This window comes from Haliaeetus leucocephalus, unplaced genomic scaffold (assembly GCF_000737465.1).
Source record: "Haliaeetus leucocephalus isolate CR32 unplaced genomic scaffold, Haliaeetus_leucocephalus-4.0 Scaffold229, whole genome shotgun sequence".
NCBI classification, from domain to species: Eukaryota; Metazoa; Chordata; class Aves; order Accipitriformes; family Accipitridae; genus Haliaeetus; species Haliaeetus leucocephalus.
Window position 1 is genome coordinate 9494749 of NW_010972665.1, and position 18520 is coordinate 9513268.

General features: G+C 38.4%; 1 protein-coding gene across 2 annotated transcripts in view; it reads left to right on the forward strand.

Annotated features, from left to right (window-relative positions):
• Positions 1–2912: 2912 nt before the first annotated feature.
• WAPAL (wings apart-like homolog (Drosophila)) overlaps positions 2913–18520 on the forward strand; it is a 72204-nt gene continuing 56596 nt past the window's right edge. For both annotated transcript variants that reach the window (XM_010567881.1, XM_010567882.1), the window contains exon 1: positions 2913–3436. In XM_010567881.1, the coding sequence (XP_010566183.1) occupies positions 2935–3436 (502 nt within the window). In that variant the 5' untranslated portion in view covers positions 2913–2934. The remainder of the gene's footprint in view (positions 3437–18520) is intronic.

Below are 18520 nucleotides of genomic sequence, written 5' to 3' on the forward strand. Positions count from 1 at the left end.
CCCCCCCGCCGCAGGGGGAGGGAGGAAAAAAGAAACTGTCACCGTGGGATTTCATCAGCTTCTTCTGCCTCCGCGCCTTTAACCTATTTTTCTTTCCTTTGATTATGTAAGAGGAGCGGTGTCGAGAGGAGCAACGAGTAGGGATGGCTGATGGGCTTTCTGGGGAGTTACTGGGTTTTTTATGCCTAGCTGGTCCGCCGAGTCAGCCCTGGGAAATGCGGGAGGATTACGTTTCGGGTTTTTGCTTTTATTTACGTTTCTTGCACTGCTCCAAATATTGCAGCACGATGCAGGAGAGAGAGGCAGGGAGTGGAAACAGAGCGAAACGGGCCAAGTTTTTTATTTCACACTGAGTGAAAAGCAGGAGAGAATTGTAAGTAAAGACTAAACATCCTGGTCCGTTGATGTTCTCCTGGAAGGAGGTACATATGTATTTCCTTATCTTTAATCTCAGTCTAAGATACGGGTTTGTAGCGTAGTGTATTTCTCTTTTCCTGATGCTCATCTTTCAGCCTGATTACATCATATTGAATATTTATTTGAGTTTTGACATTTTGTTTCAAAACTCCTTATGAGACGATCATAATTTTTAAACTTAAAAATAGGAAAATGCAGACTGAGGAGACCTAATTTCTGAAAATGAAGTCCTCTTGACTGCAGGAATTTTCTCTTTAAAACTGCAAGCCACAAGTCATAATTTAAATCTGCCGTTATTTTTGCAGGCGCTGGAAAGGTAGTGTTGGAAATACTTACTTGAGTCAGGGTTTAGGGGAGGAAAATGCTGGTGGTGAGTGAAGTGATCTTATGGGTTTTTTTTTCTGTAATAGTTGTATAGAAACTGAGATGTTAATATTTCACTTTAGTTTCTATAGCTCTAAAAACTGGCCCTTCTGTTAAAAAATATTTTGGTTACTGTTATAAATATTTTGAAGCATCAGCAAAATAAAACTAGTAAGTTGGATTTGTTTTGCTGTCTGTTTTCTAAAGTATGTGGGGAAGTTCTAGCTTCACTGTTGGATGGATAATAGGAAATTAGAGCTATTTACAGGGGAGCAAAAAAAGGAAAAGTTTGGCAGCAATGTGTTTGGAGCAGCGCAGAGGAGGCTCATGACACTGCGGGGAAAAAGAGGATGGAGGTGGGATTAAAGAGTAACATCTACTAGGAGCGACCAGAAGCGGTCTGCAGAATGGTGTTTCATGGCAGAATTCTGGTCAGTAGATAAACACATGCCTTTACCATCCATCTGCTAAACTGCTGGGGAGAAGCGTTTCTCAAAGTGGTTGTTCCTGTATCTCTTCTGCATTGCAACACCATCTGTCTGGTAAACTTCTGAAGTTCAAATTTCATACTTTTAATTCACTTAAAATTTGCCCCAACATAGATGACCCGATGAATTGCTTGGTTCATATGATAAGAGAGGGTTGGCCTGGTCTGATAAAGGGAGACTATTATTAGTGAGACAGTCTTGCTAGAGCGAAGTGATAGAATGACATTTCTGGAAACCAGTCTGGCGATTTTGACAGAAGCTAGTCTAGCACTTCAGGTTCAGAAACTGCAAGTGCCGAGATGGAAACTAAAATATGGAAGAAAGACAGTGTGCCCCGTATTCAGGGGAATAAGGATAAAAACAGTTGTCTCGAACAAATAGATCATGTGATAAGTTTATTAATGATGATTTCAAGTGCTGTTTTTCATATACTTTACTATATATGAAGGCAGTTGACACTTTGAAAGTTGGATTTCTTTGATTCTATAGCTGAAATAAATGCTTCCCCTTTGTTAACACAGACTTTTCTCCAGTATGGAGTGTTATTTCGGAGAGGAAAATGGACTTGATTAGATTCAGACTGGCTATAAAGAATGCCAATTTCCTATTCATGTTTGGGGAAAAAAAGAAAAAAAAAGAACAGAGGAGAAATGCTAGTTTACAGAACAGATATGATAATTTTGTTTTTATGTTGTCGTTTGTCCAGTAGTTGAAATATTTGTTTTGGGAAAAAGAAACAAAGTGGTCTGTCTTCCTTCTTGAGTTAAACAAAAGTAGGAATAGAACACATGCAGGGAACTGTTTAAATGTGTTCCTATTTAATCTGTTTGTATTTAAACTTTATTCTTCTAAGAGAGCAAACTGTGAATCAGGCTACCGTTGTAACAGCCAGTAAAAAGTAATGGTTTATGCTGGTCTGCATAAGGTGTCCTCCATGTTCTTAGAAATGGATTGAGAAATGTCTTTTTGTTTCTGTCCCTTGATCAATCAGATTTACTCATGGGGGACTGCTATGCACCAGTCTTGACCATGACTGTGCAGATGGCATAAACCACATCATACTACCAAATAATATGCTTACTAAGTAAGTCTGAGTGTGCGAGAAGAACATAGGGTGAAGTTGTCATCGTTATTTATGATTAATTAGTATTTAGAATATCTATAGCAACTTGAAATATTTTGACAGTTTTTCTTATTTAACTACAAAGAGTCTTTTTAAAGCCTTACTGTGTTATTGGACTCTAGCAGAGAGCTGCATGTTCAGATGTGGTGAAAATAGTTTAGTTTTCTCCTGATGTTTCATGAAAGCAGTGCCATCTATACTCAAAAATATAAAATTAGAGCAAAGCAATACCAAAAATAATGTATTAATAGCAGATTTTTCTTAAGGATCCATTGTGCCATTGTTCTATAAATGTGCAAGTAACTGAATTTCGAGTTAAGTTGATAGATTACTTATTGCAGAAACTTTTGACTTGATGATATTCACATGTAAATGAGTTGGTCTTTAGAAAGAAGCAGGTGATGTATCTGTTGCTTCTGTGAAATTTACGTGCCTGGTGCTTTTAGGCCCAATGAAGAGTGAAAGTGCAATCATTTGTACTAAAAAGTTGGTGAATTTGTTTCTTCTCTCTTTTCCAACAGAGAATATGAAACAGGAGCCAAAATGACATCCCGATTTGGAAAGACCTACAGCCGGAAAGGGGGAAACGGCAGTTCCAAGTTTGACGAAGTATTTTCCAACAAACGGACCACCCTTAGTACGAAATGGGGAGAAACCACCTTCATGGCCAAATTAGGACAGAAGAGGCCCAGTGTCAAACCAGATATTTCCGAAGTTCCTAAAAAACCCAAAGTTGAAGATGAGGTAACAGAGGATCCATTTGGATTTGACAGTGATGAAGAATCTCTTCCTGTGTCTTCAAAGAATTTGTCACAGGCTAAAAGCTCGTCTCAGCTGGAACCCGGTGAAGCTGCCCAGTCTGAGGACTTCAGTCCTCTACTTGAAGCTAACAGCAGAATTAATCAGCCAGACAGTGGAGAAAACGTTGCATCCAGCAAGTGCATAACTTTTGACAATACTGTTCCTCTCTCAAAAGAAAAGAGCACAAGCAAAAACGTGGAAGATGGAGAATGCAAAGGCAGCAGTGCTAAACTTGTAACTGCAGGTACGTTTACTCAGCTGTCCAGATAGTTCTGTTATCCTCTGATTTTTACTAATCTACATTTAGACTTTGTGTTTTCAGGGGTCAGTTAAATGTTCTAATAAAACTGTGGGGTAATTAATTCTTAATTGTAAGAAATTGTAAAGGATACTCTATTTAGCTAAAAACACCAGGAAGCATTCTGCATTTTACATATTCGTCTCAGATCCTTGGCGCTCTCATCCTTATGTCTGCAAATTGAGATACAGCGCTTTAGCTTCAACATAGTCTGTTAGTCTGCCTTGAATAGAATGGAATAATAATCTTCCTTTTCTAAAGCTCGGTGTGTTTGTGTTTTGTTGTTTGGGTTTTTTTAACGTATTTTGGAGAGTGGTGAGTTGGTAATAATAGAATGTTTTATTCTGAAGTTGCTGGCTTCAATTTAGTGTGGGTACATGGTTACTACCATGCAGTTACAGATACAGCTTACAACCTGCCTTATTTAATTCCTTGGATGGAAAAAGTAATTTTCTGAACTTCAGTTGCACAAAGGTAGGTTATTTTTTTTAATTAGCACATCTTTATCAATGTGTACATAAAAAGCTTCAGACCTATGAAACAGAATGTCAGACTTCTTTTAGAGGCTGTTTTCAGGCTCTGAAGTGTTTGTAAGATATCTTAATGCTTTTGAGAGGAAATTCACAAACCCCGTGGAGCTGAACATCACTGTAATTTTGTTCAAGTCGTTCTTAGACAAGATCAGATGTTGTTATATCTCATTGGAAGTTTTCATATAATGGGTTGATTAAACTACAGCTTCTAAAATTGGGCAAAAGATCATGTTAGATGAACCTTGATGAAGATGACACCTACCGACTTGCTCTGGGTTATCATAATCAACTTTAATGAGAAGAACTTATGTAAATTTGAATTCCCAGATACAGTTAACTCTCGGATCAGAAATTTGAGTGGACTTGTTCAGTTGTAATACAGTGGACAAGATGATACTGAATAGTGGAAGATATGCATAGTTCAGTTATTTGTAAGATAACTTTATTAGTGATATAATACAAGAAAAACCAAGAAATGTTGATTTGAACTGTAGTTTGACAGACACGGTGGTGGGACGTGTAGTTGTCTTGATCTTACTCTTATTTTTGCTGCTGATATATTTGTTGTTTTTGTGTGGTTTTTCTGCAGTTTATCTGTAAGTATGATCCACCTTCAGTCTGGAAATACAGTTATGTTTTGCTAAGTTTGAATACAGTTTTCATAAGAGAGTGAATAGATTGATCCCCTAATATTTGCAAGGAGAAGAAATAGTAATGAGTTTCCTTGGTTGTTAATGAGAGATTGTAGCAGAGCAGGTTTTATAGTGAAATGGTTTCCATGTAGAAAAGCTTTGTTAGAACAGTATTTTTCAGGTTGGAAAAGAAAATGTGAGAGCTGTGGGGAGAAAATGTGTTAGAGCTCTGAAAATTCACAGTGCATGAAAGGCCAAGAGGAACAGACTTCAGTAGTTTCATTGGTGCTTCCTGGTTCCAGTATTGTGGAAAATAATAAAATACAATATTTAGCGCAGAAAAACTTTTTAATTTGATGCTTATTTAAATTCTAGAACTCCTTGTTAGACAATACTATATATACCATAAATATATACAGCTCTGGAAGGAAGGATAAGTCCATCAGTGGCTGTTGATTGTGGTGGTCATCTGGATGCAGAGGGGGAAGTTACTTAAACAACAGTTTACTGAAGGAATTCTGTTCTTGCATGCTTTCCCAAAATATTTATTACTGACTGCAATTCAGCCAGAAGTAGTGAAGGACAAGGTGGATCTTGATCTGATGATACTGTTCTTTCAGAATCTATGACATTCTGTTTACACCTTGTCAAATGAAGATAAAAACCCGTTTCATAGCTTTCTTCAGAGATTAAATTCAACTGAGAATCAGTCTTTGCAAAACATCCTAGGAGGGTCTTTAAATAAGAGTAAGGAAACAAGACTGTAGTTTTGGTGATCGTGTTTATTTTGGACAGTTAGTGTAAGTGAAACTTGGATGGTTTAAGTAGCTATTATGCTTGTGTGTAGACTGATCCAAAATAAATAAAAATTCTCTGAGTATGTCACTCAGAACACTGAGCAATTAGAGATAGTCGCATAGTCAGCCAGTATAAATGTAGGTACTTCAAAAGCTTCTTTGTTATATTGACTGTTAAATAAAGTTTGATAGTATAAGGTTATCTTTAAGAACTGGAGAGAGTTAATTCTATTGATTTGGGGGGTGGGGGTATGGGGGAAGAGGGAACTTAGGGGAGAAAAACTGAGTAACAATAAAAAGGTTGTTTCTTGTTGTGTGGTCTCCTCAGGTATAGTGTATGTACTTCTACAGCTTATGTGTCCTCTTCTTCCCCATAATAATTTTCACCTTCCTGGTGACTCTTGAACTCCACCAGCTTCAACCAGATCTGTTCAAAGGGCTTATAGATCCTTAAGACAGCAAGCTCTACTATCTCTGAAAAGGAGAGAAAGCGAGGGGAGGGGGGGGGAGTGGGGAAAAGGCAAGCAGATAGAACAATATTAATATTCCCAGTGTGAGAGACACTGCAATGTGAGCTCAACCTTAACCCACATAAAACAGTGTATCTCTAGGTATAGGAAACTAGGCTATATTGGTACTGATGTTCGTCAAAGTGCTTGTTAACTTGTTTTAAGTGCAATTTGCTAGTCCTTGTCCTGATACTGACTAGACAGTGCATGAATTAAGGTGTCAAGACTTCCTGATAGCATGTGCCATCATTGTACCTTAAATTTTAACCTAGGTGAAATAAGGTTAAGAATTAGAATAAGGTGAAAACTGTGACTTAACGTGGCTATGGGCAAGCTGAGAACTACAGTTTAGCCAGCTGACTGTGCTCCAAATGTATTATCCTGCCTCAATGTCCATTTCTTTGGACATTAAAATGAAGGTGATGCAATATCAGTTAATTTTAACTAATGTTTGGTATTAAATAGCAGTCCATTTGGGGGGTTGTTTTAATAGTTGTGCAACTGTGTAACACAATTGAGAATCTGCATCTTTTATTTAAAATGGTATGATTTACTGGTCTCTTTTTTTCTTTTTTCTGTTTTTTTCTTTCTAATAGCCTTCAGCTAGTGCTTCTAGCAATCTCATTTTAAAGGCTTTGAGAAGCTCTTAATCTAGAAGGCTTCTCATAATCTTACCCTAATGTTGCTTGATCAAGACTTAATACTGTCGGAAGAATGTTCATGAGTAATCCTGTATGTAACAGGTAATTTACAGATAGTAGGAGTTCAGGTAAATTAGAAATAGCAAAAGATTATTCAGTATTAATAGTTACTGTTAGGTTACTTTTGTTAAGGTAGGAGGACTTGGTAGCTAGAAAGTCAGTCATGTAATTGGAAAAATATTATACTGGTAATTCATATCAAGGAAAAATGCAACAACTTAGTAGTTAGACAGTGAGCTGCTTTTGTGAGAGAGTCTTACAGTAGGATAAGGTGAAAAACCACCAAGCAATATTTACTTGGATTTCTGAATCATCTTGGTGGGGTTTTGTTTATTTGTTTTTTAAACTGCTAAGCTTACTCTGTAAGGCATAAACCCAAACAGCATTTCACACTAAATACACGAGCTTTAATACAGAAACACTTACAGCCTTGCAGAGCAAACTGTGAGGTGCTAATTTTAAAAAATTTTCTAATAACTTTGTTCTTAGAATATTTATGTTAGCTTCTGGGTCAAAATTAACATTGTACGATTTTTCAGATGAAAATTTAAGTCAAAGCTTGATGAATTTTAAAAGATTGTGTGGCATTTCATAATTATATTAGCGTATGAATATGTTTCAAATTGGGTAACTATTTTCCCTACTCTGGCTATTTCAGTTTAGGGAAATACTACTTCTGGCATTCTTGTGTGTGAGTTTGCGTTTTGACTCTGGATGTTGTGATCACCTGCTGTCTTTCACTTGTGTGCCACAGTGCAGAGCTCTGTAACTCGAGCCTTGGAGGGTCTAGTCCAAGATACTGATGCTGTTCATCAAAGAAGGCACTTTGGTTGAGAGGTGTCTCAGGTGGTTGGATGATGTCTCTCATCTTTGCACACATCATGTTCCTGTTTGTTGATGTCGTGGGTTAACCCTGGCTGGATGTCAGGTGCCCACCAAAGCTGCTCTATCACTCCCCTCCTCAGCTGGACAGGGGAGAGAAAATGTAACAAAAGGTTTGTCAGTCGAGATAAGGACAGGGAGAGATCACTCAGCCAATTACCTTCATGGGCAAAACAGACTCAACTTGGGGAAAAGTAACTTAATTTATTGCCAGTGAAACCAGAGTAGGGTCATGAGAAATAAATCTTAAAACACCTCCCCCCACCTCTCTCCTCTTCCCGGGCACAGCTTCACTCCTGAATTCTCTACCTCTTCCCCCACCAGCGGCACAGGGAGACAGGGGAATGGGGATTGGGGTCAGTTCATCACACGTTGTCTCTGCCGCTCCTTCCTCCTCAGGGGCAGGACTCATCACACTCTTCCACTGCTCCAGCGTGGGGTCCCTTCCATGGGAGACAGTCCTCCAAGAACTTCTCCAGTGTGGGTCTTTCCAACAGGCTGCAGTTCTTCATGAACTGCTCCAGCGTGGGTCCCCTGCAGAGTCACAAGTCCTGCCAGCAAACCTGCTCCAGCGTGGGTTCCTCTCTCCACAGATCCGCAGGTCCTGCCAGGAGCCTGCTTCAGCGCGGGCTTCCCACGGGGTCACAGCCTCCTTCAGGCACCCACCTGCTCTGGCGTGGGGTCCTCCCCGGGCTGCAGGTGGAGATCTGCTCCACCGTGGACCTCCCTGGACTGCAGGGGGACAGCCTGCCTCACCATGGTCTTCCCCACGGGCTGCAGGGGAATCTCTGCTCCGGCACCCGGAGCACCTCCTCCCCCTCCTTCTGCACTGACCTGGGGGTCTGCAGGGCTGTTTCTCTCACATCTTCTCACTCAAGCTGCAGTTTCTGTCCCACAGGAACTTTTTTCCCCTTCTTAAATATGTTATCCCAGAGGCACTACCACCGTTGCTGATGGGCTCAGCCTTGGCCAGCGGCAGGTCCATCTTGGAGCCGGCTGGCATTGGCTCTGTCAGACATGGGGGAAGCTTCCAGCAGCTTCTCACAGAAGCCACCACTGCAGCCCCCCCACTACCAAACCCTTGCCATGCAAACCCAATGCAGTGGACTATGAAATAATATTACTTATTTACGTTAATCCAAAGTTAAAATATTGGTTAAAAGCATCATTAAATACCTGAGAAATATTTTAATTGGGCATGGATTAAGACTGATTTGTTTTAATGCCTATGAGTTTATTTCTTGAAAATATATTTTGCTTGCTGTGGAGAAACAGAAAATAGAATGGCTTAAAATGTCTTTTCAGAATACAGAGCAGTGTAGGAATAGTATTCCTTTCTGCTGTGTAGTGATCTTGTACAGATCTTGTGGTTATTGTCTTGGCAGTGGCCTTTGAGGCTTTATAAGATTAAAAGGACAAATTATTGCATGTAAAGTATTTGTGATACTTGATGTTTTTTTTTTTCCTCCTAATGTTCAGAGTAATTCTGAAAATAGCTATTCTGCATCTTGTCATTTGTTACTATGTACTGGTATTCAAACAAGTCTTTGTTCTGGAAGTAGTTTTGCTCTTGGTGCTGTAAGGAAAAATTTGCCTGGTTTTTGCTATTCAGTTCTTTTGTGTTTCTAGGTAGTTCTTAATGCCTTCATTTTTCACTTGGGGCTCATGCACATATCAGTTGCAAATCAAAATGGCAAATGCAATCCTTCTTAATAACTTGTGCTTATGCAAGGCAGGAGTGAAGGGATACAACTGTGCTTAACTGCTTCATGACCCAATATGCAGAAACTAGTTGGGTTTAGTTGCTTGAAAAGTATACTGAGTGAATAGAGTAATTTGCAGAAAATGGTTGCCCTGAAAAGAAGATAGTTCCAAGTCATCAGGTCTGTTCCCGACAGACTATCCTGATAGCACCTTAGTGAATCTGTCTGCAAAGCCTCTGCATCCTGATTATGTGGGTGGGGGAGCCCTATCTTTAGAGTTAAGTTTCAACTTCTCAAATGCAAGTTTGTTACATAATTACATTTGACAAGGAGATTTGCCAGGGTATTCCTTTCAAATTGTTTTAGAGCTTCTATTTTGTGTTTAACTGTGATATGGACATTTAAGATAATAGTTAGGTCTAAGTAATCTTACCTTTCTTCCTCTGCAGAGTTGTTGAGTACAATTTATTCACCTCTTGAGGAAGAATTTCAGTTTAGTCATTTTCTGTCTAAAAATGGAGCAAAAAGTTGGGGGAAACTGAATGAGGTCTGAGCACTTGGCTGTATTAGGACACAGCTGACAGCACCCATGATTAAGAAGAACTGCAGCTGTGCTCTGGCTGGCTCAAAGTGTTAAGAAACTGATAGCAGAGAAGGGGAAAGGTCTGCCAGAAAATAAGTATGCCAGTAGAATTTCAGTGTTATGAGGTTTGTTTAGATGGGAGTAGTTATGCTGGGTATATAGGTAGCTGGGGTTTATCAACAAGTCCTCTCTTCAGTTGTTTTTGTTATGTTTCCCCCTTTTTAAGATACCTCTTCTGCCCTTACACGACACAGAATTTTCTTGCTGTGTCAGTAGCCCAGGCTCAAACTAGTGTGATAATTGTTGTCAATTGTTTTTTGCTTTGGTATTACTCTGATACTTCTTTGAAGATTTGATTTTGTAGGTTTTTTTCTTAGATGTTTTTAAAAAACATGAAATGACTGAAATTCTGTTTAAATTTCACTACTGATATTGGTTTGCTAAAATCACAATACAGCAAAAAGACCCCAGTATTTAGGAAGGAATCTTCTGATTTCTGCAACATTTTTTCTGATGACAGGGAAATGCATACTATATATATCTATATACAGAGCACACAAACCGTTTTTCCCTCAGTCTATAACTCCCCTTTCCCAAACAACAGTGAGATTCTCAGTACCTTTTTTGGAATCTATAGTTCTAAAATAATTCTTTCTTTATGGACTTGTACAGTAAACAGTTTTTAAAATGTCAAACTATTGACTGCTTCTTAACTTCTTTCATGTTTAAAAAGTTGAAATAACTTTGCATTCAAAACAGTTAGTCAGTGCTTCTCCCAGGTAACAAGTGATAGGACAAGGGAAAATGGCCTCAGGTTGCGCCAGGGGAAATTTAGGTTGGGTATTAGGAAAAATTTCTTCACCAAAAGGGTTGTCGAGCATTGGAATAGGCTGCTCAGGGAAGTGGCGGAGTGACTGTCCCTGAAGGTATTTGAAAGATGTGTATGTGTGGTGCTTAGGGACATGGTTTAGTGGTGGACATGGCAGTGGTAGGTTAACATTTGGACTTGATGGTCTTAAAGGTCTTTTCCAAACTAAATGATTCTATGATTCTAAGGAAAAAAAAAAAAACCAACAAAAAACCAAACAACTCTTAATGTGCATACCTCTTAAGTGGGCCAAAGCATGCAGGAAAGAAAAAAGTTGGTAAGGAAGCTATTTCAGGTTCAAACTGTTCAGATGTCATTAACTGTATGGAAAATGTTTTTCAAGTTCAAACTTAGCTCATATTTTCTTTTAAGAAACTGCTACTGTATTCAGTAAAGGGTTTCAACATATTTATGAGTAGTGTCTGAATTCAGACTGACTTAGCCTAAGGATACATTTGTTTTGACAGTTGTTAGTGCTGCTGTGTTATAATATGCTCTAGTACTTTTTTCATAAGGACTTGCACTACAAAAGTCGGTGAAAACAAGCTTTTTTGGCATGTGCCAGCCTCTTGTGTTGCCCATGACACTTAGTCTTGTTTTCCCTGCAAAGAGGAAGTAGTTAGCTTCCTGGATCAGCTTTCTCCTGCTGCTCTGAGCAGAAGATACCCTTCTGAGCTACCAGTGAGGAAGAATGTGTCTGTTTCACTGGACTTACCATCAGAGGTGAACATATGTTACAGCTAGTTCAGGCTCTGACAACTCTTATATTACACTGAGTGTAGTCTCTCTTCTGACCATTGGATTTGATGTTGCACAATTTCTCGTCTCTTCAGGACCATTTTATTTTTAGATTTCCAACCAAGTAGTCTTGCTTGTGGTGTTGTAGAGTTCTTCAAAGTTTAATTCTTTGCTGGAAAACAAAAAATAGTTTTCTTTCTGCAGGAAGGGGTTTTAGTATTGTTTACTAAAACTGCAATTTCTCCTTCGTTTGAGAGAGTTGTGGACTTTGCATGCAAGTTGGGTGTGGGCATTGATAACATGCTGCATGATATGTTACATTGGGTTTTTGCATAACATCAGTGTCTGTAGAGTCACATTATGATTTATATTGTTATGAATGTGGATAGATACAGATGTGAGGCAATGTTAAAAAAAAGTCATGTTTGTTTTGTAAGTGTATACTCACCAGAAGAAAAACAGACTTTAAATTAGGTTTCAGAATGTTGTAGAAGAGTCTTGAGCAAGATTGGAAAGAAGAGTGAAGGAGGAATGATAGTTATTCCAGCTGTGAAACTATAGATGCAACTTGGACAAAAATACTTACCTGGGACAACAAAAAGAGTTGAAGTGCAAGGGAGGTTACAGGACTTTAATTTGATAGAAATCGAGAGGCTGGATATGGCCGATGACAGGCAACCTATGTTAGTTTTTAGCTATATTTTAATTGGGGGGAGGAAATGCCTTTAGTAATGAAGGAGTAAATTAGTAACTTTGAGATTTGGTGGTTTTCCCGGAATTTTTGCTGGGAAGGCAGCTGTGCTGAACACGGCACTATGTGTGGTTTGGCCAAGTAAATGTATATAGATTGGTATGAAGGTGGTATTGAGATATGCAGTGACTTAAGATACAATGAAAGATCAGTGATCAGGCAAAACAATGATTGCTAGCTGAAAAAGTAGAAGAGGGGAAAAGCAGCTAGATTATTACTTCAAAAACCAACATCTTCCCATACCATTAAAAATTGTGCCTAAGATAAAGACAAGTGATTAGCTCTGTGAATATTTTCTGTGCAAGAGGGAAGGTGGTCATGTCAGCCTGCATGCCTGTGAAAGGCTTCCATTTCCATTGAAATATGAGGATTTAAAAAAAAAACAAACAAAAAAATGGTACAGTGGCTGACAGGAGGTATCGCTTTTGCACCAGTGTAAGACAACCTTTCAGAATGCCTGCTGGTAGCATGTTTTCCCAGTGGAAAAACATCTACAAGGAATTACTACTACAGGGGTCCAAGGTGAGAGGCAATAATGTGGTGGTTAGAGTTCAGTCTTTCACAGGGTAGAGTCACAGCATGACAGGGTGTTGTGCTAGCAGCAGCAGCAGAACATCTTATTAAAGATGCTGAACACTGTGTTACCAAACCAAAAGGCTGCACCTAGGTGATTTGAGAGAAGAAAAGGTGTCTTCTGTCTCAGAAACTATATGTTTAGAAGAGTTGCTACTCTAACTGAAATGAAGAAATGTAATGTGATTGAGAACTTTTGTATGTAGTCTTAATGAATAATAAATTCAAACTTTTCATATAAATTGCCTTAGAATTTTGATATCCAGAGCACTGGAAAGGAAACAAGAGAAGCAAACTATTCTCAAGGATGTGATGGCAGTAAATTAAATCTCATCACTTCAGGGTCTTCTGTGGAATTCTTCTGCAAAAGAAGCAGCCACTTAAAACATCTGCAAAGAGGCAAATAGTGTCTATCCAACCCGCATGCAAACTTGTTGGGAACTCATTTTGATTCCAAGAGCATAAAGAACCATAATTACTTAAGAATTTGTAATCATAGCTATGGATGTGGTAGTTCTATAATTTTAGCTATTTTAGTGATTGTCACCCGTGAAACTGGTCTCGAGAGTCTAATCTTCTGAGGCTCTTGCGCTTCTTATCTTATGTTTATGCCTGCTAACAGGCACTGCTTTTTGCGATCTTATGGCCATCAATGGATAATGACAGATCTAAGTAAATTTTGCCATTTCTTAGAATTGTGTATTTTATATCCATAAGCTTTTCTCTGTGTTCCCCAGCTGTTCAATCATAGGCAGAAAATGGTTCAAAGGAGTCCAGTCTGTAACCTTTTTTCCTCACCAACCAAAACATTTCATTTCCAATGTAGAGTAGAAGAGAGAAACTGTAATGAAACGCATTTTCTTATTCGGAGAAAGGCATGGCTTCTCTGCAGTTGCTGGTTTTCTGTCCAAACCAGAGAAGACACTGTGTGTATGTCTCATTTGGGCTTTCTTCCCAGAAATGAGGAATGTGATACAAGCACCTGGTAAAGATTCATGTTTTCCTTTAGCTTGGTCAGCTTCAAGTTGTAAAGTAATGTGATGTAGCTTTATGCTTGGGAACATTGGTGATGGTGTAGTGGAGCCATAAAGAAATGTTGCTGAGTGTTCAGGAACATCAGGCAGAGTTGTAGCTCATAATGAGCTTAACAAACTGTTTCCTACATCCTGTGTCAGTGGTCTGTTCATGAGCTGTAGCCTGTTAATGTATGTGCCCTCTGTAGCTGGAGGGATCTGAAGACCCTGGATACACTTTTTTTGTTGTTTGTTTAATCTTACTGCCTTCTTTTCCTTGATGTTTCGTTTTCTTGCTTTTACATCTGTCTTAGTAGTCAGGTGTCTATTTGAAGAGAAATAAAGAGGGAATATAAAATTGGTATCATGCCACCTGCCTACCCTTTTAAAGATTTCATTGCTTCTGACTAATATTATCTATACATTCACAATGAATTCTGTGAATTTTTGTGGCTAATACTGAAAGAAACCTAGCTTAAGTTTGTAGGTTTGTTTCCTGTGTATAGTAAATCAATCATTCTCCTTTTGGTCTTAAAATGGAGGCTTCTACAGCTAGTTACACAACAATGAAGGAACATAAGGTCTCATGCTACAAAAGCTATAGAAAGCAATATGTCTTTTGTTTGTAGCTTGGAGGATGCTTTGGTTAGCATTCATCAAGAATTGCTAGAAATGAGAGAAAACTAACCCGGAGTTCAAGTTAGTAGGGCTAACATTTAATACTGGCAACTCTCCCATGAGTAAATAGAAGAAATAAGCATTTATTTTCTGTATGTGATAATATTTTGAGATCTTAGCATGTTTTCTTAGCATACCAAGGCTAATATTGACTGTCCTTCTGTTTTCTTCAATTTCCTAGTAACATTTTACTTGATCAAAACTGGTTAGCAAACCTTGAGTGGTAAGGAGAGATTTCAAAGATACAGTGTTATTTCAAGCGTCATGAAAAATGGTGGAGTGAAAAACTGAGTTGAATTGATTCATCTGTTCCCTTATCTCTTTCTTGTCTGCATGCTGGTAAGGAAAATGCGGTTATAACTGGGTCCCTAATCCATTTGAAAAGGCAGCAGCAAGCTGGCTAGCCAGCATATGTTGCTGTGCATGATCTGCAGTGTGTGCTGTCTCCTGCCCAGTCAAACAGGTTGGCATTGAGGAGGCTGCAGGGGGGTGGGGAGGTGGTGTTGAGTTGTGGGGCAAAGACCTTTGTTTGTTCTGTGAGCCCCAGATCTGTTCAGGACAGAAATTTACGTTGAGACATTGTTCTCACAGCCTAAGAGACTGCTCTATGCTACAAGTAACTTAAAAATAGCAAGTAAGGTTCTGCAGCTCTATCACTGAATTGTTAACAAAAGCATAGTGTTTGACTTTAGGTAATTAGTGTTAGACCGTTAATGATGATTTGATTTTTATGGAGCTGAAGATGATGTTTTCAGACTTAGAGCCAAGTGACTTAGTCTTGTAAGTTAGATGGAAATGAAATTGAAATGGGGACTAGGCTGGAGGATATATTTCTTGATGGTTGGTTTGGATTATGGTTGTTTTTTGTTTGGTTTTTTTTTGCCAAGAAGAGCATTTGGCTTCCTAAAGGATTTTTTTCCCCTTCACTTTGTTTTGGATTCCATCTTGGTATATGCTGTACCCTAAGGATCGGGGTATGAAACTGTTAATTAACTCTTGCAGCTTTGGCAGTTGATGGAGAGAGGGTTATCTTTTCTCCAAACTTCAGTGTTTCCTCTTGAAGTAAGAAGGCTCCGTCAAACTTTTAATCTCCTGTGAGAAATGATAAGAATTGTTTCTGTGGCTTCCCCTTTCTGCATTGACCTGCTCACTGCTTTTAGGCCCTGCCTGGAGCAGTTTTTGACCAAGTTTGAGTTAATGCAACGGTAAATGCCATTATGGTGAGCCTTGAGCAGGAGTGAGGATGGTTCTTGTAATGTGTACCCAAATGCTAAAAATGTAATGCTAGGTGATCAGTCAGTCATATCAATATAGTTTCATTATTGTAAATATTGTAAATACGTCATCAGTGATGATATTAGAAAATACCAGTTTGAGCTGTCTAAAAAAATTCTCTGGGGAATCTGTGAAGCTGTCCAGGCAAACAGATAAGGAGGTCTACTTTGAGAAAATAGAGCAACTCTGGCAAGATGTGTAACAAATCCTGGAAGAACACTTCAGGCTCCGGGGACCACTTGTGCAACCTCTTAAGCTCCTGCCCTCCCCACCCGCCACCCTGACATTTACTTTCTCCTCCCTTCTCCCCACGTACTTTCAGGTAGTTTCTAGTATTCTCTACCTGTATCTCCTTTCAAAATTGCCAGTAGGAAAACTTTGCGTTAATTACACATTGAACTGTTTCTCATACTAGGCATCTTTTCTTGGCCGCTCTGGACTCCTGGCCTGTTGTAGCTATAGGCGATACAGCTGGTTTTTGCCTGTTCTTTTTGGTCTCTTGATGCTTATTTCTAGGTCCTGGGATCATGGTCACTTGTTCCACAGAAAGCTGCCTTGTATTTACAGATAATGTTGGTCAGTGGCTGTCACAGCTGTCTGTTGCTTGTACCAGTAACTTCCCCTTATGTGTACTTGTCATTACCAGAGGTGAGAAAGAAGTAATGAATATGTTCCACACCACTCCAGGCAGTGGGGGACAGGCAAAGATCAGGTTTAGAATTACTCATGTTTTTGCATTTTTAAAACCTGTATGCATTTGTCTCTGTGTTTCTTTGCCATTTTGTATACAATATAAAGTGACTGGAATCACTTAGCCAACTGTGGAGATAAATTGCCATATGGTCTCTTTATTGGTTCTTCTAGCAATTTCTTTTTCTTATTTCATCATCGATCCAGAGGTCAAGTTTTTTGAGCCAGGTGAGTAGAGAGTTTCCTCAGAGTCCCCTTTTTACGTTCACTGCCTGCACTAGAAGGTAGCTTGAATTAGTCCCAGAGGTCCTGCTCAACTGGTCTAGCATGGCTTTTGCTCTGGAAAAAACTATTGGCCTTCCCTTTTTTTGTTCTTTAAGACAATATATAGCTAAAGAATGAAGGTAAGAAGCATATTGGAAGTTGTCTTTCTATCTTCAATTAGTAACTTACACGGTTTTCTTCATAACATTCAATTTAAAACACTTATTTTATGGATGGCATACAATTAAAAAAAAAGAAGGTGGGTTTTTTTCCACTCTGGCAGTTTCTGAAAGCCTTGCAATTTTTCTTAGACCTTTAACCATCTCAACAAGTCTGTGATTTTATGGTGTCTTTTATTGTTACTGTGATTGAACTAAATGGTTTTTGGGTGGGGAGATACTCCTTCCTTTTCTCATTATAGTACAGTGAAGAAATAGTAATGCTTCTGAGGGCTATTTGGGGGGTGCGTTTTCAGGTAGACATTAGTTTCTTAAAGATGTTTTAAAAATAAGGGTGAGATGTGTTATGGGTACTTAATGAAAAAATAAAGTTGAAATCTGAGACATCTTAACATCAAAATTATCAGAGATCACCAGCTGAAGGATTTAGTTGTCTTATCTCTAAAAAAAAAAAACAATTTCTCTTAAAAAAAAATATATATGTCTAGAATTGCATTCTTCCTTTTGTACATGATCTTAAAAATGAAAAGGCAAGAGGTAGTCCCACTACGGCTACTCGTGGTAGCCACAAGGCATTTTATGTTTTGTTGGATATATAGAATAGCATTAAGTGAGTGCTTATATTAAATACGTATTTTTTAAAAAAGATATGAACAGAATATTCTTTTTATACCCATCTAGTCTAAATGATACAGTAAGATGATATAGTAAGTCCAGACGTGCATTTTTTTAATGTTTAAAGGTTCATTACTGAAAAAGCAAAGGTTTATTACTGAAGAAGGAGTGGGATTTTGAGAACTCTGTTACATTCCCACTGTTTGAATGTTTTCCTATATCTAGAGGAGTGTAAACTATTATCTTTATATAAACTGAGTATCTTGCAGTGTACAAACTTGAATTTTGCTCTAATGGTCATCTTGAAAAGGTTACTTGGGACAATAATAATCATAATCACTTAAATATACCTTTGCTAAGTTTGGTCGTGTGCATCTCTGTGTGTGTGAAAACATCTCAATGTGTTTGGTGGGAAAGAGTAGAAGTTTCACTGTTTGTTTTTCTTTTAATACATCAACAATACTTAAGGCATCCCTATCTTGCTAGTGAAATAAACTAGAGCATAACATGAAGCAAGAGGTATGTATAAATGTGTGGGTGTTCATCAGTTAATGTTTAATTTAGACCTGCCAGTCATTTCGATTAGTGTTCTCATACTCTGGTAATTAAGTTCTAGAGATTTAAACAGAAAACAAGTCATGATTACTACAGAAGATTGTTATGGTTCTTAGGAATATTGTGTTAGTACCTGTAAAAAAAAAAGACTCTCTGGTGGTTTATATAGTTGTATGTTATTGCTGATCTCAAATTACTTGGGAGACTTATTCTGGTATTTGACCCCCGAAAGAGCCTAACTGCAGTGAAAATTGGGAGTAGAAATTACATGGCTCTTTTGAACTGCAGAATATCTAATAATTCAAAATTAGTTCTTTTTCTCATTTTCTCTGTGCTTTCTGTATCTGTAAATAAAATTATATGTTTCCTACAGTCATGCTAGCTTCTGCTATAATAGTACAGATAACCTTGATTTTAAAAATTACTATATTTATCAGAATTGCTGGTGTTGTACACCTTTGGGAAATTAGCAAGCGATTTGCAGTAATTTC